Genomic DNA, 23,560 nt, shown 5'->3' with positions numbered 1-23,560 from the left:
AGAAAGAGGGGGGAAATTCTAACCACTACAACGTGCTTTACATCTTTACATAATAAAAATAATTTTACCTATACACTACATGAATTGCTCAGAATGGAACATATGTTCTTTCTATACTGTTTTCTATTCTATATGGATATTATTTGTATTTCTACTTGAGTTCCATCATGCTCTGTTACCTAGCAATATATGATGTGTCACCATGGTTACACGAAAGCTACCAAATAGCATCATAAATAATATCATATAGATCTGCTAATCCCAATTTATTTGTAAAAGGTCAATTTTTACCAAAGACAGAGTCTTAAAAAAGTCAGATTTCCCTTATTTGAGGGACAGAAAATAAAATACTGCATTTCATTGCATTAAAGGCAATTTATATAATTAACCTACATCAAATATACCGGAAGAGACTTCCATGGAAGTCAATGTAACTCATTATTTATAAGCTGGCTGAAGTCAATTGACCTTCAAGTACAGGGTTTCTTAGTGTTTGCTTTTTACCACGGCAGTCACAATGAATATCAGATACAAACGATACAATACCTGTTCTAATAACTGGCGTAATCGATGAAGCTGGGACTCCAACTGTTTGTTGTGGTCTTCTAAAATTTGCATTCTAGCTTCCAGGCGCCCTTTGTGCTGTCTAAGCAGTTTTGCCTCAGCAATGAGTTCAGAGTCCTCTGAAGTGTGCTGCAGGGATATCGCTGAGTCTGGGGGTGACGATGGCGGGGTCAGTCCCCTTCGCAAGTGCTGTGCTTTCAGCTGCTCATATTCAATCTTTAAGTTTCTAAAACAAAAAGATGCAAAAAAAATGTAGGTTATTTTTGAGGTGGGATTTCTTTCTAAAAGCACAGTTCCATACCATATTTCAACTGTTCTCAGAGTATGGTCAGCACTTAAAAGGAAAAGAAAAAAACATCAGTATAGCAGTAGGTACTGAATTCACCATGCCTCTTTGCTGGCAAGCCTGCCTTTTAATGTTACTCCAAAGTCAAGAATGAGTAGATATAGCAGTGCTAAGGATATGTTTTTAATGGGATGGGGTGGCACATTTAATTAAATTAAAACAAGTCTTTATTATCTTAACAGAAACCAACAGACACAAGCTTTCCATGGGTCTATTTTAATTCTCTGTTCCATAAGATAAGATACAGTTAAGTAAATTCTATATTCTAAAAATCATTACATCTGTTAACCTATCCCAACTCCTAAAGCATCTTTGCTAATTCTGAGCTAAGATATGCATGTGGCCAGATATCAGCTAGTGACCATGACACTGTGATGGCTCACCCAACACCTGTGCAATGGAGGAGGCGGGTCTCAGCTGTAAGAAAGGAAAGATCTGTAATAGCTCACTCTAGAGTTAAGCTGGCCATAGACATACGAATTCTCGATTCGTACAATTTTCGGACCATGTATGGAGTGTCCTGACATTTTTCATACAAAGTCAATTCAGGGGATGAAGGTATATGGCACTGGCCTAGCCACACGCCAGTAGTGAATCCAAATGAATCTCTATTTGGAGTGACATTTTTCATGCCATGGCGATCGGTCATTCAGTCGATCGGATAGGTCAGAAAATTTCTGTCGGCTGCCGATAATTTCTCTGCATGTATTGCCGATCTGACGATTTTCAGTAGGAAATAAACTTTCGTATGATTGCTGTCAGGGCAGGATGTCTTGTCTTTTACTACTTTATTTAAGGTTAGTGGCAGATCGGGAAATGGGGATGTCCGTTTGTTTGTCCGATATTGCAGGTAAACCTGCAAGTCTATAGCCACCTTTAGGATCATGGTAGTTAGTTGAGCAACCAGTATCTCCATCAAGGGGACCAGGTTGGTTAGTACCCCCTGCTGTCACCCACAAGAATTGGCACTTGGTTAAGGTAAGGAATAGACCTCAATTATACCAGAAGCACTAAGATCGGTGCTTGTGGATATGACATGCACTAAGAACATGCACTGCAGGAGCATGTTCCAAGCCCAGGTATACATAGACAAAGTACAAACAAGACTGCAGGAACAGTTAGAAGATACCTTTGTTCTTCCTCGAGATCAGCAATTATATGCTCCAATTCTCCCCTTTCTTCTTTTTCTACTGACTTCAATATCTGGGCTGGACTCTGCGGTTGTCCAATGAGCGAATCTCCTCCTAGGGTGTGACAGTACTGCTGGATAAGGGCATGCTCATCCTCCCTACAATCAGAAAAGAAATGGAAACATTATGTTTCGTTTACGTAAAAATTTTAAATTAACTAATTCTATTAATATCTATTAATTTTTATTATAACCCCAATGTGTGAAATTCAGTTATTTATAAATACATTTATGCTCTCATTAAGGCAGCTGGTATTTTTTAATTTGAGTTGCCTTTTAGTGAAATTGAAGTGTTTAAAAAATATGACGTTCTTCGGAACGAATTCCAAGAAAGTAATTAAAATGCAAAATGAATAAAAGGAGATTTAGTGCCCAAAGTGCTGCAACCCTACTCCAATACAACTTGCCCTGTAATAAGACTGCATACTTACTAGAACACCTTTCAAACCCGACACAAATCTCTACTTAACCTGTTCAAATTTTGTAATGTTCCATAAAATTCCTGGAAAAAAACTCTTATTCTGCCAACATGGTCTTATTTCTTATTTTAATCACAAGAATGAAAATTACTCCAACAGCAAGAGTACTTTAAAGTGGAAAGAAGGATCATCCATCAAACTGAGAGGTTTCAAAAGTCAAATGCCTAACCTGCTTGGTATTGGGATATTGGTTTTCAAGGAGAGCTAAGAGATAACAAGGGTCATTAACAAAGCCAGTATTTTTGGAATATAATTCTGCTCAAAAAGGATGTGCTACAGGAATAACATAATTTATAGGCATATTAACCACTCAGCTGGGTGATGGGCCATCAATAAAACTTCCACACACAACATACATAATAATTGAAAGATGCCAAGATTCTTTATTTTTCATCTGGGTGCTCTGGTTTCATGCCAATAACTTGTTGTACGTTTAATTGCCTAATGAGGAAAATTACTCTAACCCACTAAAGAAGCTCCAGTGGGGCAGGAACTGATGTTGAATGATTACTGTAAAAAGCCATGGAATTTTTTGGAGCTACATAAATGAAGGATAATAATAATAATAACAAAGGCCCAATAGGTTGGCACTAAAAAAATAAACATTTAACCTTGGCAATCTAGTCCTTATATAGATAGAGCCTAGTTAAAGAGGTGGAGGAATAGCCAAACCTGCAGATGTCTATGGAGATTAGATTACAAGCTTCATTGGGGCATGGACTGTTGTGAATAAACAATACATGTCTGCTAATTAAATAAAGGAAAATAATTATAAATATTAGCACAACGCATTTTTATTTGCAGGAGATGACAGTTTAAGAATGGTAAACATTGCTCTGTAAAATATAAAAGAAACCGGCTGAACCATTTGCTTTGCTCTGCTAATTTAATTAGTCGTTGAAGAGCTATTTTAATTAAAGAAATGGAAAAAACACAAGAGATACAGTTATTAACAGAGAAAAGACAGTTGAAATGGGAAACAGAGCATTCAGTGACAAGCTGTACAAACAACTGAAAGGCTCGGAGTCAAAGTTAAGAAATATATTTTCTTGGATGAAGCACTGGTGCTAGGGACAAAACAATGTGGCAGCAGAACGAATGGGGTTTAGTGGTGCGTTTCATTATTAACTTTTTAGAAAGAAATACATTACACTGATTTTATTTCATATTATATGTAGGGAGAGAGAGGGAAAGAGAGAGATTAGGTTGAATATAAAGCCTACTTTTGGTGATAGTGGAACATGAATTCTATTATAAATGTGGAATAGGTAATGTATAGTAAGATAGTATAAGTAAGTAGTATAAGATAGTAAGATAAGATAGTATAAGATCAGATAAGGTAAGATAGTATAAATCAGTCAAGGCTGTCATCTCTGAATGATGGGGAAATAAAAACAAATAATGTCATACAGTCTACAATGACCAATTCAATTATGACATATGAAATGTCACATTGCTGTACATAGTCATGTAATCAACCAGGCCTTAATCTATGGAAAACTCTGAATCACAATAGTGCCATGAGATACCCTGAAGCACAGTACTGCATTACACAGCTCAGAACATAATGACAGCAAACGATTACATAGATAAGAATGCAGTGATATTTGCAGTGTACAAGCCTGTATTTGTACCAGACCTTATATTTGATTTGACAATTTAATGCAATTTAATGCAATGTACTGTTGTATCGGAAATAATGATAACAGGTTATAATGATAAATGGCATGTTCAGCTTGTCCTAACTCCTGAATCCAAACAAATCCAACAGAAATCTAATTCAGTGGCTGTAGATCATGCACGGGATAAATAATACCCTTTCTTCTGCAATGCATAGCATGAAACATAACGCTTAATCATGAACTTGTCAGTTGCTGTTAACCTAAAGCCTGACATATAAAGATTAAGTAAAACCCTGCAAAGCTCTGTTTATTAACCTTCATTAGTCTGAAAAGCAGGAATCGGATTCCTGGTTCAATCAAGCACTTATTTTTAGGGAGATTAGAGCATGTTTGTTATTTAAAGATGAATAATTTAATCTTAATGAGCACGGAAAGCATGGGCAGTTACAACAATTCTACCCAGAATACTTGCTGGCTCAGTCAGTTACCAAAAGATTCTAAGGTTGTTTTAACATAGTCACTAGGCAAAATATTTACTTTAAATTGATTGAACTCCACCCAAATGTTCTTTTGCATTGAAAGAAATTCTAGTTGTGAGTTACTTTCCAATGTACTTACTTACTTTCCAATGTAACAAAAGACTGCTCACCTTCAGCCAAGGGCTATTAATGAGCTGTTATGTGTTATATTATCTCAAGAGTCAGAACCAGCAGTAGAAAGGGACAGACAAACACAGCTTTTAATAGCAAGTACATTCACAAATATCTAAAATCATTGTAAATGGTATGTTAATATATATTGGAAGGTTGAAATTTTTCTTTCATTATGCAAAAGGAAACACAATAAATAAAAATGTGGGAGGAGCAAGTAAATCAAAACAAATATAAAGGCACAGCAGAGCATTAAAGCGATTCTGTCATGATTTTAATAGTGTCGTTTTTACTTCTAAATTACATTGTTTACACTGCAAATAATTCACTCTACCATATAAAATGTTATTCCTGAACCAACAAGTATATATTTTTTTAGTTGAAATATTGGTGTGTGTGCAGCCATCTTTGGATATTGTGCCTGATTCTGTGGTTTCAGATACTCAGTACTTCATGATGGAACTGCTTTTAGACAGGCTATTATTTCTCTAACTTATATCTCTAACTTAGGTGCAGATTTATCAAAGATAGAGGTGAATTTTCGAATGCAAAAAATTTGAATTTCGAGCTATTTTTTGTGTACTTCGACTAGGGAAAAATTTGAATATCGTAATTTATCATGTACTGTCTCTTTAAAAATTCGACGTCGACCATTCGCCATCTAAAACCTGCCGAATTGCTGTTTTAGCCTATGGGGGACCTCCTAGAACCTATTTGTGGTCAATTAGTGAACTTTGAAAAATCTAAGTTTTTTTGGGAAATACTTTGATTCGAATTCGATCGACTGCGCTATTCCTTTGATTCGTATGATTCAAATTCAGCCAAATACGGACCTATTCGATCGAAAATGGACCTATTCAACCCAAAAAATTCTAATTTTCGAAGTTTTTTCAATTTGATATTTGACCCTTGATAAATATGCCCCTTAATGTAACTGAAGGAGTTGCAGTGGGACTTGGATTTTTAGTATTGAGTGCTATTGGTATATGTACCAAGGAGCTGTTATCTTGTGTCAGGGCGCGGTTATCTGATTACCTTCCCATTGTTGTATTGATAGGTTGCTGGGGGAGAAAGGTGGGGGGTGATATCATTCCAACTTGCAGTGCAGCAAGAAAGAATGACTGAAGTTTATCAGAGCACAAGTCACATGACTGTGGGCACCTGGGAAACTGACAACAAGTCTAGCCCCATGTTAGATTTTAAGAAAAGGTGGGCTTACTAGTGTTTGTTTTTATAGCTTTAACTTAAAGGGATCCTGTCATCAGAAAACATGTTTTTTTCAAAACGCACCAGTTAATAGTGCTACTCCAGCAGACTTCTGCACTGAAATCCATTTCTCAAAAGAGCAAACAGATTTTTTTATATTCAATTTTGAAATCTAACATGGGGCTAGACATATTGTCAATTTCCCAGCTGCCCCTGGTCATGTGACTTGTGCCTGCACTTTAGGAGAGAAATTCTTTCTGGCAGGCTGCTGTTTTTCCTTTGACAATGTAACAGTGGGACATGGGTTTTTACTATTGAGTGTTGTTCTTAGATCTGCCAGGCAGCTGTTATCTTGTGTTAGGGAGCTGTTATCTGGTTACCTTCCCTTGTTCTTTTGTTTGGCTGCTGGGGGGGGGGAAGGGAGGGGGTGATATCACTCCAACTTGCAGTACAGCAGTAAAGAGTGATTGAAGATTATCAGACTTGGGGCAGCTGGGAAATTGACAATATGACTAGCCCCATGTCAGATTTCAATATTGAATATAAAAAAATCTGTTTGCTCTTTTGAGAAATGGACTTCAGTGCAGTATTCTGCTGGAGCAGCACTATTAACTGATTCATTTAGAAATTTCTGTTTCAATATCATATACCGGGTAATAAGCATAGTTAACAGCAAGTATTTTCTGCTACATAATGCTGCATGCAGGCAGAGCAATATTCACATAGATAGTCATCATTTTTGTCTGTTATTTTATAAGCCTCTGTAAAATAATTTACTTACATGCTTCCGGTGGCAGAGCTGCTGTCGGTGAACAGAGAACCATTAGTTCGTTCCATTTGTGCCAATCTGAGAAGCAAGAAGCATTCATTAAATAGGTTGTATTTGGCCAAGAGAATCTATAGTAACAGAGGTGTCTGCTTGTATTCAGGTGATTTGTTCCATTAGGCCGAAGAACATCTCATAATTCACACAGCTGGGTTTAGTCAAAGACTAGTGTATCTTTGCTTGAATATTAGTATTACAGGTGCCTAAGGTTATTTTATTTAGAGTGGGCTCAGACTGGTAGTTACTGGCAATTTGTGATACAGCAGCATAGCTGGAACAGGAGGGCAAACAGGCATCCTTCTGCGTGAGGAACAGACACGAATACAATCTCTAACAATTATAGAGACTCAAAGACAAACGGAACCTGTGCTTAATAAATTGTGAGACATGCTTTCAACCTTTGGGTTAGACTCCTACTTTGTGTAGGGGGTACTTGGTGAATTACAGTTATTATTAAGTTATTTTTAGCAATTTAACCAATTATATTTTTAAAAAGTTTGTTTAAAAGTTTGCACAGTATGTATTTATGCTGAAGAAATCCACAAATATAATGTCTTTAAATTCATTGGTATGGTTTTAAATCACTAAGCGAATATCCAGTTCCCACTGACTGAATAAAAAAATAAAAAAACACAAACCATTTGATTTGTAGAGAAACGAATTCACAAAAATTAAATAGTTTTTTTATCATGAACATATTTCTGAAGGGAATGCACTATTTGCAGAAAATCTCCTTTGTTTATAGCTCTAATTATTTTCAAGTAACAGTACACACTTTGAAGTAAACTACTTCCAAGCACGGTGGAGTAGAAATTTTTTTTTTTAATGAATAAATAAATATGTAAAGCAGGTTTGGATTGGATATTTCTGTAAAACAGACAAGTATCTGGTATTTTAAGAACTTTTTCATCACTTCACCGTTTTCAAATAGAATAGGATATGACAATGTTGTCAGAGAAATAAAACTCATAAATCAAATTCAGATCAAAGACTTAAGCTGAGAGCTTTAAACATAAGAATTTTTAAGAGCATGAGAACAAGCTTCAGATTGTACAAGGGAAACGTTTTGGAGACGAGCAATGTTCCTATGGGTTTGGTGGCTTTTTAGCCTAGCAAATAGCAACCTACTTACCCTTAAAGGGGAAGGTCTAAAATAGAATAAGGCTAGAACTGCTGTATTTTGTATACTAAACATAAACATGAACTTACTGCACCACAAGCCTAATCATACAAATGATTTATGTTTTCAAAGTTAGCCACAGGGGGACAACATCTTGTAACTTTGTTAAACATATTTGAAAGACCAAGACTGTGCACATGCTCAGTGTGGTCTGGGCTGCTTAGGGATCATCATAAATGACCAGAAGCCAATACAGCAAGACTAATTAATAATCAGAATAGGCAGACTGCACTGGGTCCTGTGTTGTCATGTAATCTAATATGGATTTTATAATTTTTGTATTGTTTCATAAAAACTTTCTCCAACTCTGCAGAACCAGTGGCTGCAGCAAAATAATCCTCCAAATAAAATACCAGTTTATCTGTTTAAATCTGGCTCCATGGTCTTTGTCCCTAAGGCTGGAGTTGGGAAACAGTAAAGGGGATGTAAAGGTAAAAATAAAATCCAATACAATTATCTACACAGTCGTTGACTGCTCTACAGGGAAACAAACAAAGCTGCTTGAGTTCTGCATGGCTGGGAAGTAAGGCGGGGGTTCCCCCTGCTGTTCATAAGTATGATAGTTTGAAGTATGAGCATAAGTATGATTGTTTGAAGTATGAGCAGTTATCGACTGAAAATTCCTATCCACAGCAGTAAATGACGAGAGACTTTCACTGCATACAGTCAGGTTTCTTATAAAAATGGCACACATTTTTTAATTAAAGTATATTGAAGATAGGTTTCCTTTTCATTAGTCAAAATGGGATTTTATTTGTTTGCCTTTACATGCCCTTTAAGTTAAATGAACATCCTCGACTACATAATAAGACAACAAGGGCTGGATAGGTACAATCCCAGGATCAACCTCTTTGGAGTTGCATGCTACAAACAAATATGGGGAATGATCTGCTTTGAAGATTCTATTACATATAAATTAGTTTTCCTTTTTTTGAGTTCTTGATATTCTTGGTTTTCTGTTGGGTTGAGCAGTGTGCCCTTATAACTTGGGATAAATACTGTATAATCCTACATCAAGGGATATTTTGCCCATGCTCATCCCAAAATCTAGTAGTAAACATGGAGGCAAATTGCCCAAAAATGCTCCTTTTAGCAGTGGCAGGCCATGTTTCCAAACAATTATTGTTTGCTAGTTACTTATGCTAGAACTTTCAAATGCAATGTAAGTCAATGAGGTTGGGTCTCTTTGTGTTGCATGTTAGGACTACTACAAGTCATCGTGATCAATATAACTTTATCCTTATGCTTGAGGGCATCAAACCCTGCTGTATGGAAATATTATTCCCTATTTCCTTATTGGTCAATTCCCTGGGATATCAGATTTTTATTCTTATACTTGGCTCTTTTCTCTTTTTTACTTAGCTAAAGGTGGCTCTGCATACAACATAAATAAGTATTGAGGAAAGAAAAGGGGCCTTTATCAAGGAAGCATAATGTAAAGCATACATTTATGGTCAAAAACCCTAAAGCATAGCAAATAACTAATGATCATTTATTACCAGCTAAATTTATCTATGGAGACCCAGTTAGAAATTAAGCAGTAACAGTGGGATATATATTACACATGGATATATTAACCTATTATCTCAACAATTATAAGATGTGTATTGCATAGTGCAAGATTACTTGAACTTTCCACAAGTTACCTGCAATTCTGTATATACTGTATGCCTATAAGTATCTAAAGGAAAGGGAATGTCATTACTAACCGTATACTATCTACTATATGCAGTCATCTTGCAGCCATTCAGCTGCAAAACCTAGAGAATACATGTGTGGTATCTGCCTACCTGCTGGCATACTGCTCTATCCTTGAGTGCGTATCATCATCAAGCAGTTCCGGGGAGTGCATACCACTAAAAATGAAAATCATTAATGCATATAGATTTGCATAATATAAAACACAATATTAAATATGGCCTGGTACAAATTTGGTGTATATGTATGTAGGTTGATGATAGACATAAATAGCATTAGATGAGGAAAAAACAAAAACAAGTTTAGGATACAAGTCATAAAATGATACTTACTCAAACTGGTCAGGCCACATGCTGATGAGGGTTATAGGACTGCAAGAAAAAAGGAGGAAATCTCAAAAAACAGAAAAAATGTTCTGCATGCCTCCCCCCACCTGATTAAAAAAATTAAATGTAAGATTTGTTTACCATACGTAAACTAGGTTTTAAAAACACAAGCAGTCTTTAAATGTAAAGTAAATGTAAACTGTACTTTAATCTGCTCTTTAATACTTGTTACAAATCTGCAAAATAACGGATAGTACCCAAACTTAAAGGGTCTGTTCACCTTCAAATAACTTTTGGCATGATGTAGACAAGGATATTCTTAGAAAAATTGCAATTGGTTTAATTTTTTTTTTGCTATTTGTGGTTTTTGATTTATTTAGCTTTTTATGCAGCAGCTCTCCAGTCTGCAATTTCAGCATTCTGGCTGCTAGGGTCCAAATTACCCTAGCAACTATGCATTGATTTAAATAAGAGACTGGAATATGAATAGGAGAGGGCCTGAATACCAGTACCGGGCCAAGTCGGCTGGGCGCCCTTGGCAACAAGCACGTGTGTGCATGCGCGGAAGTGGGCAAACACAGATTATCCAGGAATTGTTTCTGTAAGTGGAGGGCAGATGGGTCAGAACTAGGGGAAGTTGGTAGAAGAGGTACGTGCCTGGCACCCCTCTACATTTGCTTCCTAGGCACGTGCCTCTTCTGCCTACCCCTAGTTCCGGCTCTGCTTAATACAAATATAAGTAACAAATAGAAGTAATAATGTTACATTTTTAGCCTCACAGAGCATTTATTTATTTAGATGGGATCAGTGATCCTCATTTGAAAACAACAAAAAATCAGAACAAGGCCAATAATTTACTAACTTAAAAGTGAACTTCCCCTTTAATATTAAAAATATTTAAACGCACAAATGATTAAGGATGTAATTATTAAATCATTAAATCATCAATATGGCCCTTCATTGTTTTGCCTGATAAATAAAAAGCTGGTAATTACATTAGCATATAATATTACCTGTTCATTATATGCAGTGATTTATTCAGTGATTTACTCTATAGTTGATTTTTTTTGGTGTGGCTATTTCTAATATAAGTAGGTACTTTTTTTTTATAAATCAGAAGCAGTTGACTTACGCCTCCATGTTATCCCCTTCCAGGACGGTCTGGACCGGCAAGTAACCTAGCCTGGGATGTTTGTCAAAATATTTCTTCGAGCGGAATTTGTTTTTTAGCACCTTGGTGAAATCCCGAACATCCTCCCCTGATGTTGTCTAAAAACAAACAAAAGAAAAGTTTTACGCGGCAAACATTTCAGTGCTTCAGACATGAAGTTGTTTTTCATCCTGACAGCGGGGACCTCTTGGATTAAATGGGCCTGGAGTGCTAGGCAATTTAAATAATGAAAGCTTGGCAGACGTTGTCCTCAAGCCTCAATCTGACTGACAGCGCTCTGCTAAATCTGCATAATAATTAACACAGAAGTTTGACTTTTGAATTCCAAAAAGAAAAATGAAAGGCTGAGAGAAAGAGACAAACTCTGGCACCGACCCAATTTCGAGGAGATCTGTAAAAAACGATATTACAGATGCAAACATTTCTAATACAAAATTAGGAGGTCTGATTCTCAGATATCAGCACAACAAAAAGTGTTATAGACAATCAATCCAATACACTGAAAAATGACCTGGTCCAATAAGGGTTCTGATCATTACAGCAATACAAATTCTTGTTCTTGGGAGGATTTTAATGATGGCTTGGAGAGGATAAGGCTCCCCAAACAAACACCAATAGAATAGAGGATAAAGGTTTTATTCATGAAAATGGCAGCACAATTATCCTGCCATGTATTCAGGGGGTAGAGGATTATATAATTTATGTGATCAGCACAGTATTTTTCCTAACATGTTTAAGGATGTATGAAACAGACACTGTATTTATCGTGTCATGTGTTCCAGAGTATTATACATGAAAGCGGGACTACATTCATCCCACAAGGGATAATTGTACTAGTAATTGCTACTGCATTTATCCTGTCATGTGTTCTGTGGTATTAAATGTGTAATTAGCTGCAGGTTGGTATTAAAGAATCTTTTTATTTAGCCTTTCTAAACACAGAAATCACCGTCCTCCTAGGTTCTTATTAGATTAAAAGCAGGCTGTATTCTAAGTTTACCACTTATGTTTAGTGGGGTTAATATATTATAAATCCAAACGTTCGTTGCATTGAGAAATTGGATCAGAAGGGGAACTTACCCTATGCGGCTGGTCTATGACTACAAACACAGGCATTATTTTTAGATGCTAAACACAAAATCAAAACCAAGTTCCTAACCAATAAAGCGTAATAAAAGTTTTGATCAGCTTTGGGTCCTAACAGTGCACAGTAATTGGTCAGGGGTGATTATGGCTCAGCAAGTTCTCCCATATGGTATATCAGATTCAGTGAACCATTACTATAAAGCTTCTTTACAGTACAGCTGTGTCTCTGCTACATTTCAGTACCATGGGCTTTTCTTAGCCCGACTCAGCTCACATACTCAATAGGATATTTTCGTTTTTAGAGTTACTTGCCAGAAAAAGCCCTATTTCTATTGCCGTCCAGCAAGAATATGAGAATATACTCAAGAAGCCACTGGAAGATGCAACCTGAAGGACGACATATGCACCACCTCCCCGAATGTCCCTGCATAAATCAGCCTATTCAGAATAGTGACGTCACAAAAGTTGTAACTGGTTTATAGGAGTAAATGGAATATGGGCTACATGTAAATTATAAATGTCCCATTTCGCAACTAGTGACGTGCTCGATACTTCTACATTGTAAGAAACAATAGCAGTATAAACTTTCTATAAATGCCACCATAGTTTTCAATTTTTTTTTATAAAATATTGCTACTCAGTAGCACTTATGTAGTCATTTCACAGAATGCAGATAATTATTGCATGGCCTGGAACTTGTTTAGGTTACAATGATGCTTTAGAAGACTTTCATTAGTAGGTGTTTTACTGCAATTATTGTAAACTCTGCAGTTTGTTTTAATTTGTGCACTTAAATCTACTGTCTAAACCATCTCTATGCTGCCAATTTGTTTTTTTAGATGTAAAAAAACTGGCAACTCAACAATCTCGCATTGATTAACCTATATCTCACAAATGGCATGGAACTCTGTACAGAGTCAGCAGTGTATTACGGTATATACATTTCATTTAGACTGTCATACTGTTTCCTCTATGCAGTTTTTTGCCCATACTGTATATCTATCACTAATCCCACTCACAGTAGCTCTGTAACAAGCAACCAGGATATCATGGACATACTCTCTGGTTTGGAAATTAAAGGACATGTAAACCCTACATTCTCCTACCATGTATAAGTTGGGCACATCTTCCCCACCTGAACCGCATCATTTATACAGCATACCAACTTTGATTTACAATTTCTTGATTCGCTGTTGCAATAAAGAAAACTCATTTCTGCTGTAAGTAAACTATCGGCTAAAGACTATGAAGATTTTCATTCATCCAGGTCATGGTATATCTAGTACTGTATAGGTAAATCTAAAAAAAAAAAATCAAAACTTACTTATGTGCTAAAGAGTAAGTAAGTTATTTTATAACTGTTATTACACAGTACTTGAGCTAGAATAGTAACATCATTTTAAAGGGTGATGAAATGTATTTTTGAAGTTTGGCTTAGCTGACTGGGCTCTTTATATGTCTCATGTTAAGTTACTAAAGTGCCCAATCCAGCATTTTTATTTACATTGCATATGAGGTATCAATGCATCCTGGCTGTTAAAGTTGGGTGATATCAGTCCATGTTTGATGCACAAATCTAGAATTCGGTTCGGGATTCGGCCTTTTTCAGCAGGATTTAGATTCGGCCGAATCCTTCTGCCCGGCTGAACCAAATATTAATTTGCATATGCAAATTAGGAATGAGGAGGGAAATCACAAAACAAGGGAGTTAAAAACTGTTTTCCCCTTCCCACCCCCAAGTTGCATATGCAAATTAGGATCCGGATTCGGTTCGGTATTTGGACGAATCTTTCGTGAAGGATTCAGGGGTCCGCCCGAATTCAAAATAGTGGATTCGGTGCATGCCTAATTCTGGTGCCCCCTGCCCTGTGCATGGAGCATGGCAGCATTAACCTGACTGGCCTCTACCATCTACACCAAGCTTCTCCCCCTTTCCTTAAATTAACAAACCAACCACCCACATGTAATATCTTGGATCAAAAGGCAGCAGATTATTTATAAAGTCAAATAAATAACTACCAACATAAACCAACAACAGTTGAATGTAGGGCAATGTACAATCATAATTCTATAATATTTAAGTATTAATGTTCTTAACATCTGAATAGTACCCAAGAGCAAGGGGCCCATCTGCTGTCTGTCCTAGGAGTGATTTTCCTCCATAACTCACGCCCCTTACCCCTGTTACACCCTACACTTGATACCACTATCTCCAGCACCCCCCTCGTGGGGAGCCCCTCCCGTTTGACGTTAATACCACCCCCTACACCACTCCCCCCTTTTTTCTGGGGAGGGCAGGTGGTAGTTGTTGAAGGTATAGGAGAATGCTCCTTTCACTTCCTTCCTCTTTCAACCCCTCATGTCTCCACCCATCCCAATAGTAACCCAGGAACTACAACACCCATAATCCCTAACCCCCTCTTCCTGTTCCCTCCTTCCTAGCCCTGTCATGGCTGTCGTTCTGAATTCCTGGCTCACTCCTCATGGGCTTTGTGGTTTGCACATGCCTCCTAGGGTTTTTAGAGTTGGAGTAAGAAGAGGTGACATGTAAGTTAAGAAATGGGGCTACCATAATGTTTTTGGAATAACAATCTCTTCCATTTCTCTACACAGCTTCATACTAAATATAGTGTTTCAGTGCAACATATAAAAAACTATGGTGGGCCAAAATCTGTGGTGTATGTGTGTATTAACAAATTTGATATTTATGTGAGTCTTATATTTTCTCTTAGGTTCACCTTCGTATAATTCAGTGAAATGCTGGAAGTTATTCTGCTTTTTTCAGCAGCACAAGCATCTGGTATTATTTCACTCTTTACTGTTATTTACACAGTACATTAGAACAGAGCAACATTAAAGCAAATAGAAAGAGATCTTGGAAGAAGCAGACTGCAGTATACAGCAAATCAGGGCTTTATTAATAGAATATTTTAACAAATTCTTAGTATTATGTTCTAATATCTATCTAGCTAAGCATGCACAGTATGCTCAAAAAGCAGCATAATATTTCTGTGCTGAAGTTTCAAAGAAGCACTGCAAGTGTCAGAATTGCCATTTTTATTTCAAACTTAGTGATTGGCGAGATGTTTATCCCAAAAGAGATAAATTCAGCACTCTTTTTTGTGCCTTGTGTTCCAAGCCACTATGTTGGCAAGTGTAACAATACTTCATTTGCATGCAGAATCAATGAATACAGGAACTAGAATGATGACTATAGATGAATGCCTCAAACAGTTTATGCTAATTTCGCCTGCTATTAACAGTAACTAAAAGGTTTATAAACATATTTTATATTCTCTGCTACCAGCTTTTAATATTGCTCAGTAAAATAGAAACCTGTAAAAAAATATATTACTGATCATTTTAGATTTAGTCATATAATGGCTATTTCACATGCATCCAGCCTATTTAATCAGACACAGTCAAACCCAGATTTTACATTTCCAGAGAATTAGAAAATTAAAAAAGTAAAATGCAGAAAAACTTAAAATGTGGGGATCTAAAATCAGAGGAAACGTAGCATGGGATTTGGTTGTGAAGGTACCGGTTATAGAGAATGCTCCGAACCTGGGGTTTTTCCGGATAAGGGGTCTTTCTGTAATTTGGGTCTCCTTTTTCAAGTCTACTAAATATCATTTAAGCATTAATTAAACCCAATAAAAATATATTGCCTCCAGTAAGGATTAATTATATCTTAGTTGGGATTATGTACAAGACACTGTTTAAATATTACAGAGAAAAAGGAAATATGTGTTAAAATTTTGAATTACTTGATTAAAATGAAGTCTATGGGAGTTGACCTTCCTGTAATTTGTAGCTTTATGAATAACAGGTTCCCAGGTAACAGATCCCACAACTGTATATTCAAATAATTCAGTGCTTTAGAAAAGCAGGGCTTGGGGCTAGATGCCATGACCATTCCTTATACAAAACTATTTTAGCCTTCAAAAATATGTTATGTTTGTAAATTTAGATATTTCAACAGTTTTTTCCTTGGTGCCATCTCTCTGGCTGTATCTGAAACCAGTACTTTAAATCCACACATACTTGATGAGTATATAACTTCTTGTTTACACCTAAATAAAATGTAAAATGGTGCTACAATGGCCCCAGATTGTTAGACTCTATACTGAGACACGAGCTCACGGCAAGCACAGGTATTATGATCCAGATCAAAGGAATAAATGCATGCATAATTAAACAGCTTGTCTGGCAGGTGCTGACTTGTCAGATCCTAGTTAGCTTTAAAGAAGCCTGCAGCTCATACACAGGCTAATCACAAGGAAAGTTCACTAACTGGCATTTTCTCTCACCCTCACTGACAAATAGATAATCATCAGACTGAGAATACACCTGAGCCAACTGATGTTAAGCTTCATTAAAGGAGAAATACTTGGCAATGCCATACAAAACATGCTTTCGACTAAAAGCTGCTGACAAACCGAGTCGGCAGCTTATTGGCCCGTGTATGGGGCCCCCCGACGGGCTTCCCCGATCGAGATCTGGCCGAAAGTCGGGACAAAAAATCCCGTCGGATCGCGGCCGCATCTGTTCGTTAATGCAGTCCCGCGATCCGACCGCCCGTTCCCAATCGTTAGGATCCGATCGTTGGGCCCTAGGGATCACGATCGGATCAGCCCGATATTGCCCACCTCAAGGTGGGCATATCGGAGAGAAATCCGCTCGTTTGGCGAGATTAGTACTCAGTTTGGCAGTTCACATGGTTTTTATGTAATTTAAGCTTGCTTTTAAGCCAGTGATTCAAAAATAATCACCTGCTGGGAGCAACATCCAAAGGGTTGGGGAGCAATTATAAAGGAAGAGAATTTAAAAACCAATGCACTCGCAAAAGAATATTGTATATGTGCATATGCTTTTATTTACAAACATACCTAAAAAGTGTCCCTTAAAAATAACCACCCTTACAACAGCTCATGCCCTGGTGCTACCATAAAAATATGAAAGTAACCAAAATAAATGGAGCAATCATTAGACTTTCTAAATCTTTACATTTCACTCTCTCAAGGGAATCTTCCTCACGAGAAGACATTATAGGGGAAGTATACCCCACCTGTTCAAAATGAGCTCTCTCAACAGGGTGTATGCAGAACACATTTATCCACTACTGTTTCAATCACTTCAAACCAATGGGTTTCACCCATCGGATAGCTAGATTAACAGTGCACAGATAATCTACCTGCATAACAGACCATTGCTTTTCTGGAAAACAAAACAGTCACAACAAAGGGAGGCATGATGTTTTTTTCAGTAGTAATCTAATTTTCTAGCTCGCAAGGATTAGACATGGAGTAGGTTTAGTTTCCCCATTTTCCCTATTTAGCTCAAGAAATAACAAAAACCACAATAATTTCATGTCTAAAATAATAGGCAGAAATATGTTCTAAACTATATGAAATCTAATATAAATAAGTCAAATATAAGTATGTATGTATCGATATTTTTATTTGTATAGTGCTCCTTGAGGGCAAAGCACTGTACAGCAAAACAATAAATTAGTAGTGACAAACAAGGGGTCATTGAAGTAAAAAGTTACAAAAGGTGCATTATTAGAAATACAATTCACATAAATATAAAATATAATTACAATACAGATTAAGTGCTCATTGTCAAGGTAACAAAAGGCTAGAGGACCCTACCCCACAGGGCTTACAGTCTAAATGGGAGGGTAACATACAGACACAATTCAGAGGGGTATTAAGGTGCTGTAGGTTACAGTTTGTTACACTGTTATATAAGTGCCAGTTCCCATTTCAGGTGTAAATCAAATATTCTAAGAGCTACAGTAAGTTGTACTGTTTGCAAGGTTTTATTAGCAAAAGCTCACTTATACAACCTGCCTAGCTTTGGAAGTCTTCAAGTACCCCCAGGTGACTCAAGGACACCTATATGTTAAGAGAAATACACCAATAGTAGATATTACTGGAAACATAATTGTGTTAAAATATATTTAGTTAAAAATGTATAAACACACAGGGCCAAGCTGTCTTCTAAGCTTACACTTGCATTGGAGAAACCAGTGCTGCAATGTGGGCAAAACCAGGACTATTTGCTTGTGTTTCTGTGCTGTGCATGTTGCATTTTAGTAAATGAATGTGATGTTATGTTTGAATGAAAGTTTTAAGGTCCATTCCTAACCACACCGGAAATAATGGCAATGTTGATCCTATGGAATAAGTCACCAGAGAGGGCTGCTTATCAGCCACAAACATAAACACAGATAAATTGGCTATAAATTTAAAAAGCTTCAGCACATGCACACAAAGTGCTTAGGCCACAGCTCTTTTATGGCCTGTCACAACAAATAAGTGGTAGGATGCATAATAGAAAATCTCTCATTCGTTCACTTAAAATATTAAACTTATTTGTGGCAATTACAGCCTAAACAGTATTTATACAATTTACTGAAATGAAGTTGGCACAAACTACAGCAAAACTAGATGAGCACACGCCCCACCCCTTCATATATTTTTAGCTGCAGTCAGGTACAAATCAGCAGAAAAATAAACACAGCTTATCACAATATATATATTTTTTATAAGATCTAATATTAATGGTCAAATGTAAATACAGGTATGGGACCTGTTGTCCATAATTTGGATCCATACCTTAAGTCTTCTAAAAAAAAACAAAAAAAAACATTCAAACATGAATTAACCCCAACTGGATTGTTTTGCCTGCAGTAAGGATTAATTATATCTTAGCTGGGATCAAGTAAAATGTAATTATGTGTCTTATCATTACAGAGAAAAAGGAAATCATTTTCAAAAATCTGAATTATTTGATTAAAATGAAGTCTATGGGATATGGCAGTCTCATAATTCGGAGCTTTCTGGATAATGGGTTTCTGGATAATAGATCCCATAACTGTATACCAAAATGCTTTCATCTAATTGTGAAAATTGCATATAGCAGCCAATAGTGACGTGTGGGCACTGCCGGCTTCCTACTTCCGGCTTCCGTTTTTATAGCCGCGTGCCTGCTTGCCCCGCCCCTCTTGTGACATCATCACAAAGAAAACCGAAGTCGGCTTGGGCTGGCGTGGGTGGAGGGAGGGAGGTTATAGGGCGGGTGTGGGTCAGGTAAAACCTGATCCGCACATCACTAGCAGCCAACAGGCACAGATATATAAAACCAAAACCTTCGGTACTATGTTAAGCTTATACTATTTCGTTTATGAAAAGCAGAAAACCAACTATGTCTAAATGTAGATAACAGTTTATTTTTCCATTTATAACCCGGGAGCATTTCTGCTATGCAAGTAAGCATGCATTATTATGTATAAAACATATTTCCCCTTAAGGAAAAAAGCTTCCATTTAAGCTAATAATTCTTGACATGTTGCTTATCACTGTACGAGAGTCTTTAGGGAAATACAATATTGGTCAGCATCCTTCCAAAGTAACACATCAACAGTAATTACAGCAGCAGCAGATCGATCCACTGGGAGACAAGTATCAGTTCTGAAGTTTTGCCTCCAAGGATTTAAACCAGAAGAAGTGTCTAGTCTTAAAATGTTTAGAAGTTCTACATTAGCTAAAAGGAATCTAGTTTATTTACAGCCAAATGTCCTCTGCTTTGCAAATCTAAAGAGTTATTCTCACACTGCTGAAAGAGGGAAATATTCTTTATTTTGCCTTAAAGCAACCATTCTAAACAAACAGTTTCTTTTTTTAACAGAGAAAAATTGCTAAGCTATTCGAACACAAATCGTTCATACAATAAACAGGGCTGGAACTAGGGGCAGGCAGAGTAGGCGCCCGCCTAGGGTGATGCAAGGCTTGCCTTAATAACAGTGTCCACAAAAAGGCTCCTGACTCTTTGCTATAATTATTAATTCCCAGACTGAAGGAAACAAAATTCAAATAATGTATATAATGTAATTAAAGTTCATTTTGCTTGACTAATGTGGTAAAAAAGGATTTTGAATAATTTTTTTGTGTGACGGGTCTGCTTTAAATTCTGATGCTTATTGTGCTGGTTTCTGAGCTGCCATTAACAGATTACCTTAAATCTTTACTAATCAGTCTTATATCAAGACATTTATATAATATATATTCAGAATATTTTGCATTGATCCCTCAAGCTCAGAAAGTGACAGCAGCACAGAGCATTTGTAGTGAATCAGCAGAAAAGAAGATGGGGAGCTTCAGGGGCATCATTGGAGGTACAAATATTAACTGCTAAAGGGCTGTGGTTGCATTAGGCTAGTATAGAAGCCCAAAACATAATGCACACCATGTCTACCATAATCCTTTAGTAAAGCTTTAGTTGTCCTTTAATAATAAGTTTAGCCATAGTAGATTGTGGCTTTCGTACACTGAAGCAGGTTTTGCAGATGTGGAAACGGACTAAAGTGGTTCTCCAAAAGATGCCTTAACCCCAGCTTGCGGAGACATGCATGGCTATATTATAAACACTAAGATCTGTTGTTTTAAGTGTAGCTAAAAAGAATACTGGACCAAAGAGCTTAAGAAATAGCAAACAGATTGTGAAGTACAAATAATTCAAGATTTTCAAAAGTAACGCTCGAGAGGCAGATCTCAGTTTTTGAGTTTAAGGGGGTGCAAATTGCGACATAATGGACTTTTTTCCGCAATTGTGTGCTGGCTTATTTACAAAATAAAAACACATACAGAATAGCTATGGTCGTGTCACACACAAAAGTGACAATCTTAAATGTTTTAATAAACTGGGGGGGAAAGTAAGTTGCTTCAGGCAATTCCTATTGACTTCTATAGAAACACTCCAGCTTTTATTTGCTAGATTTTTATTACACAGAAATGTGTGTTTTGTTTGTTTGTAAATGGCTATTAGGTTTTAAAAAAATATTCTTAAGTCTATTCATATTTGCTTTTTTTCCTCAAATCAACATTTTTATTTCTTGGTGGTGCTACTTCTTTAAAAGGGGAAAGCCAAATAAGTCATCCACACTTTTTCGAACACATCATCAATATACTCTGTTGGCTTGTTGTGGAATAAAATGTAAGAGGATTAGTGTTATGAATGTGTTTTGCAATTCCCTAACATAAAAAATCATTATCCTAAATGAATGCACATGCATAAAATCTTCTTAAATTACTGTATTTCACACAGTGTTGTATACCTATATTTCATTAGAAGCAGATACGAAGAAAATCAAAACGTTTTATGATCAGGCCAGGACCGAAATTGCCAAGATGTGCAAACGATATATATGGTTAGTAATTGCCTGGAATGCCTAGGTGGTAAATGAGAAGAATATACAGTGTGACAACATGGCACTGGAAGCAGAAATGATGAAGGAGAATGATTAATCAGAAACTGTGAATGTAATGTCAATAAGAATTTGCTTGTTAGTACATTTCACAAGCAACCAACGTAGCATCTTTACACCTGGACATTGCCAGATGGAGTTCATTGAAATCAAATAGAAAACATTCTCTGTGCCAAGTGATGGAAAAGTTGGATTTTAATAGCAAAGACATCTCCTGGAGAAAACTCTGCAACAGATCATGGACCTCTTTGGTGCACGTTTAATGTGAAGCTGATAACAGAACAACATGGCCATAAGACTTCCAAGATAAAATCTAGACAACACACCCAGTAAAATATCAGGAACCAATGTCAGATGCTGCACCTGATAGACAACTGATTAAGAATCAGATTCTCAAAATTCATCAAATTTGAAAAATAGATGACCAAAATAAAAAAAATTAAGAAAAGCCAACATCAAGACCGATAAATTAAATCAATGGTGCAATCCAGAGAGCTGCAGGGAATGACAAGTACCACCAACAACATCTACTGTAACCACTATGGAAAACGTCCATAAAGGTCTGCTGGAGAAAAAACAAGTTTCTTGCAAGCAGAAAAGATATGAACCGGCAAGGAAGGAACAGAAGACATCTACAGGAAAGCAAAAAGCCAACACACTTTTGAAGTTGGCAGCTACATGGCTGGAATATAGAAACAGATTCTGACAGATCACTGCCAAAGAAGTGAAAGACATTGTAATGGAGATATTACAAGCAACTGAAAAAGTACCAGAGCAAACTATGCCAACAAGCCTGGAAAACCTCTGATGGACTGGAAGAGGGCCTTTCAAAATCAAACACAATTCAAGAAGCAAGCCCTGAAAAAATCTACAAACTATCACATGCTTTCCCTTATTTCACATTTCAGTACAATTAATCAAAAGATCTTACAAGGCCGACAAGAGCCCTACATTAAACAGACAAATTGACAGACATACAAGCTGGATACACAGTGGAAAGAGACAAGGAATCAATAGGTAGGTCAACAGACCCATCATTAAAGGAATATTTCACCTTCCAAACACTTTTTCGGTTCAGTTGTTTTCAGATTGTTCACCAGAAATAAAGACTTTTTTCAATTGCTCTTGATTCTAATTTTTTTTTTACAGTTTTTTCCAAAATTAAAGTTTAAAGTGTAATATTCCGGTCTCTGGTGTTTGTCTGGCAACTCAGTAAACGCCTTCAACAGTGTCAACCATGTAAAATGTCAGATTATCCTTAAGAAAATGTTTCTAGCTGAGCACGACATTGTTTTTATGCAACTGAAAAATTATTACATTTATACACACCAGCACAGTATAAATGTTTTTTAATCAACCTGTACAGAAGGCAATCTGTACAGTCGAAATGGAAATCTCCGCAAATGTGCGCATTTCAGAGCTACAGGATTTGCCCTATAGTAATAGTTTGCCGTATTCTGTGGTACAAATGAGATGGGAGATTTAGAATAAAGTAAAGACAATTGTGAATGCTGAGACTTCAGAGTAGGAGTACTTACAGGAGTGCAGTATTCCACCATTGGGTGATGTAATTTGTGACCCTTTGCTGTTCTTCCAGAAAAGAAGCAACTTTGGCACACATCATAGTTAAAATGCTTAAGACTCCTGTACCTAGAAGTAGAAGAGAACTCTATTATAGCCAAAATTGTAACCATTTTTGTTTATCTTTGAAATTGCCATTTGATTGCATTAAGTTGCTATTGTATAAAGCTGGCCAAAAAAGGATACATATAAGCTGCAGATCTGGCCCCTTCGGACTGAGTTGGAAGCTTATCTGTCCACGTATGGGCCTTCCCCGACAGATACATTATCTGCCCAAAAATCAGAAAGATGACGACATTGGTGGCTTGATGCAGGAATCCTAAGGGCTAAAGGATCAGCTCGTTCCAGTAGGGCACAGCCCA

The 23,560-nt window shown here is 36.8% G+C and overlaps 1 protein-coding gene across 3 annotated transcripts in view; it reads right to left on the bottom strand.

The window, feature by feature from the left end:
- Positions 1–23,560, bottom strand: part of utrn.L (utrophin L homeolog) — a 391,980-nt gene that overhangs the window by 10,678 nt on the left and 357,742 nt on the right. For all 3 annotated transcript variants that reach the window (XM_018263001.2, XM_018263003.2, XM_041562716.1), the window contains 7 exons: positions 23,156–23,267; positions 11,219–11,355; positions 10,093–10,131; positions 9,853–9,918; positions 6,838–6,903; positions 2,040–2,198; positions 547–790 (listed from right to left, as the gene is read on the bottom strand). In XM_018263001.2, coding sequence (XP_018118490.1) covers positions 547–790; positions 2,040–2,198; positions 6,838–6,903; positions 9,853–9,918; positions 10,093–10,131; positions 11,219–11,355; positions 23,156–23,267 — 823 coding nt within the window. The remainder of the gene's footprint in view (positions 1–546; positions 791–2,039; positions 2,199–6,837; positions 6,904–9,852; positions 9,919–10,092; positions 10,132–11,218; positions 11,356–23,155; positions 23,268–23,560) is intronic.

This window comes from Xenopus laevis, chromosome 5L, assembly GCF_017654675.1.
Source record: "Xenopus laevis strain J_2021 chromosome 5L, Xenopus_laevis_v10.1, whole genome shotgun sequence".
In the NCBI taxonomy this organism is placed as follows: domain Eukaryota; kingdom Metazoa; phylum Chordata; class Amphibia; order Anura; family Pipidae; genus Xenopus; species Xenopus laevis.
Note: the sequence above shows the minus strand (reverse complement) of the source record. Positions and strands in the feature narration are given on the sequence as shown.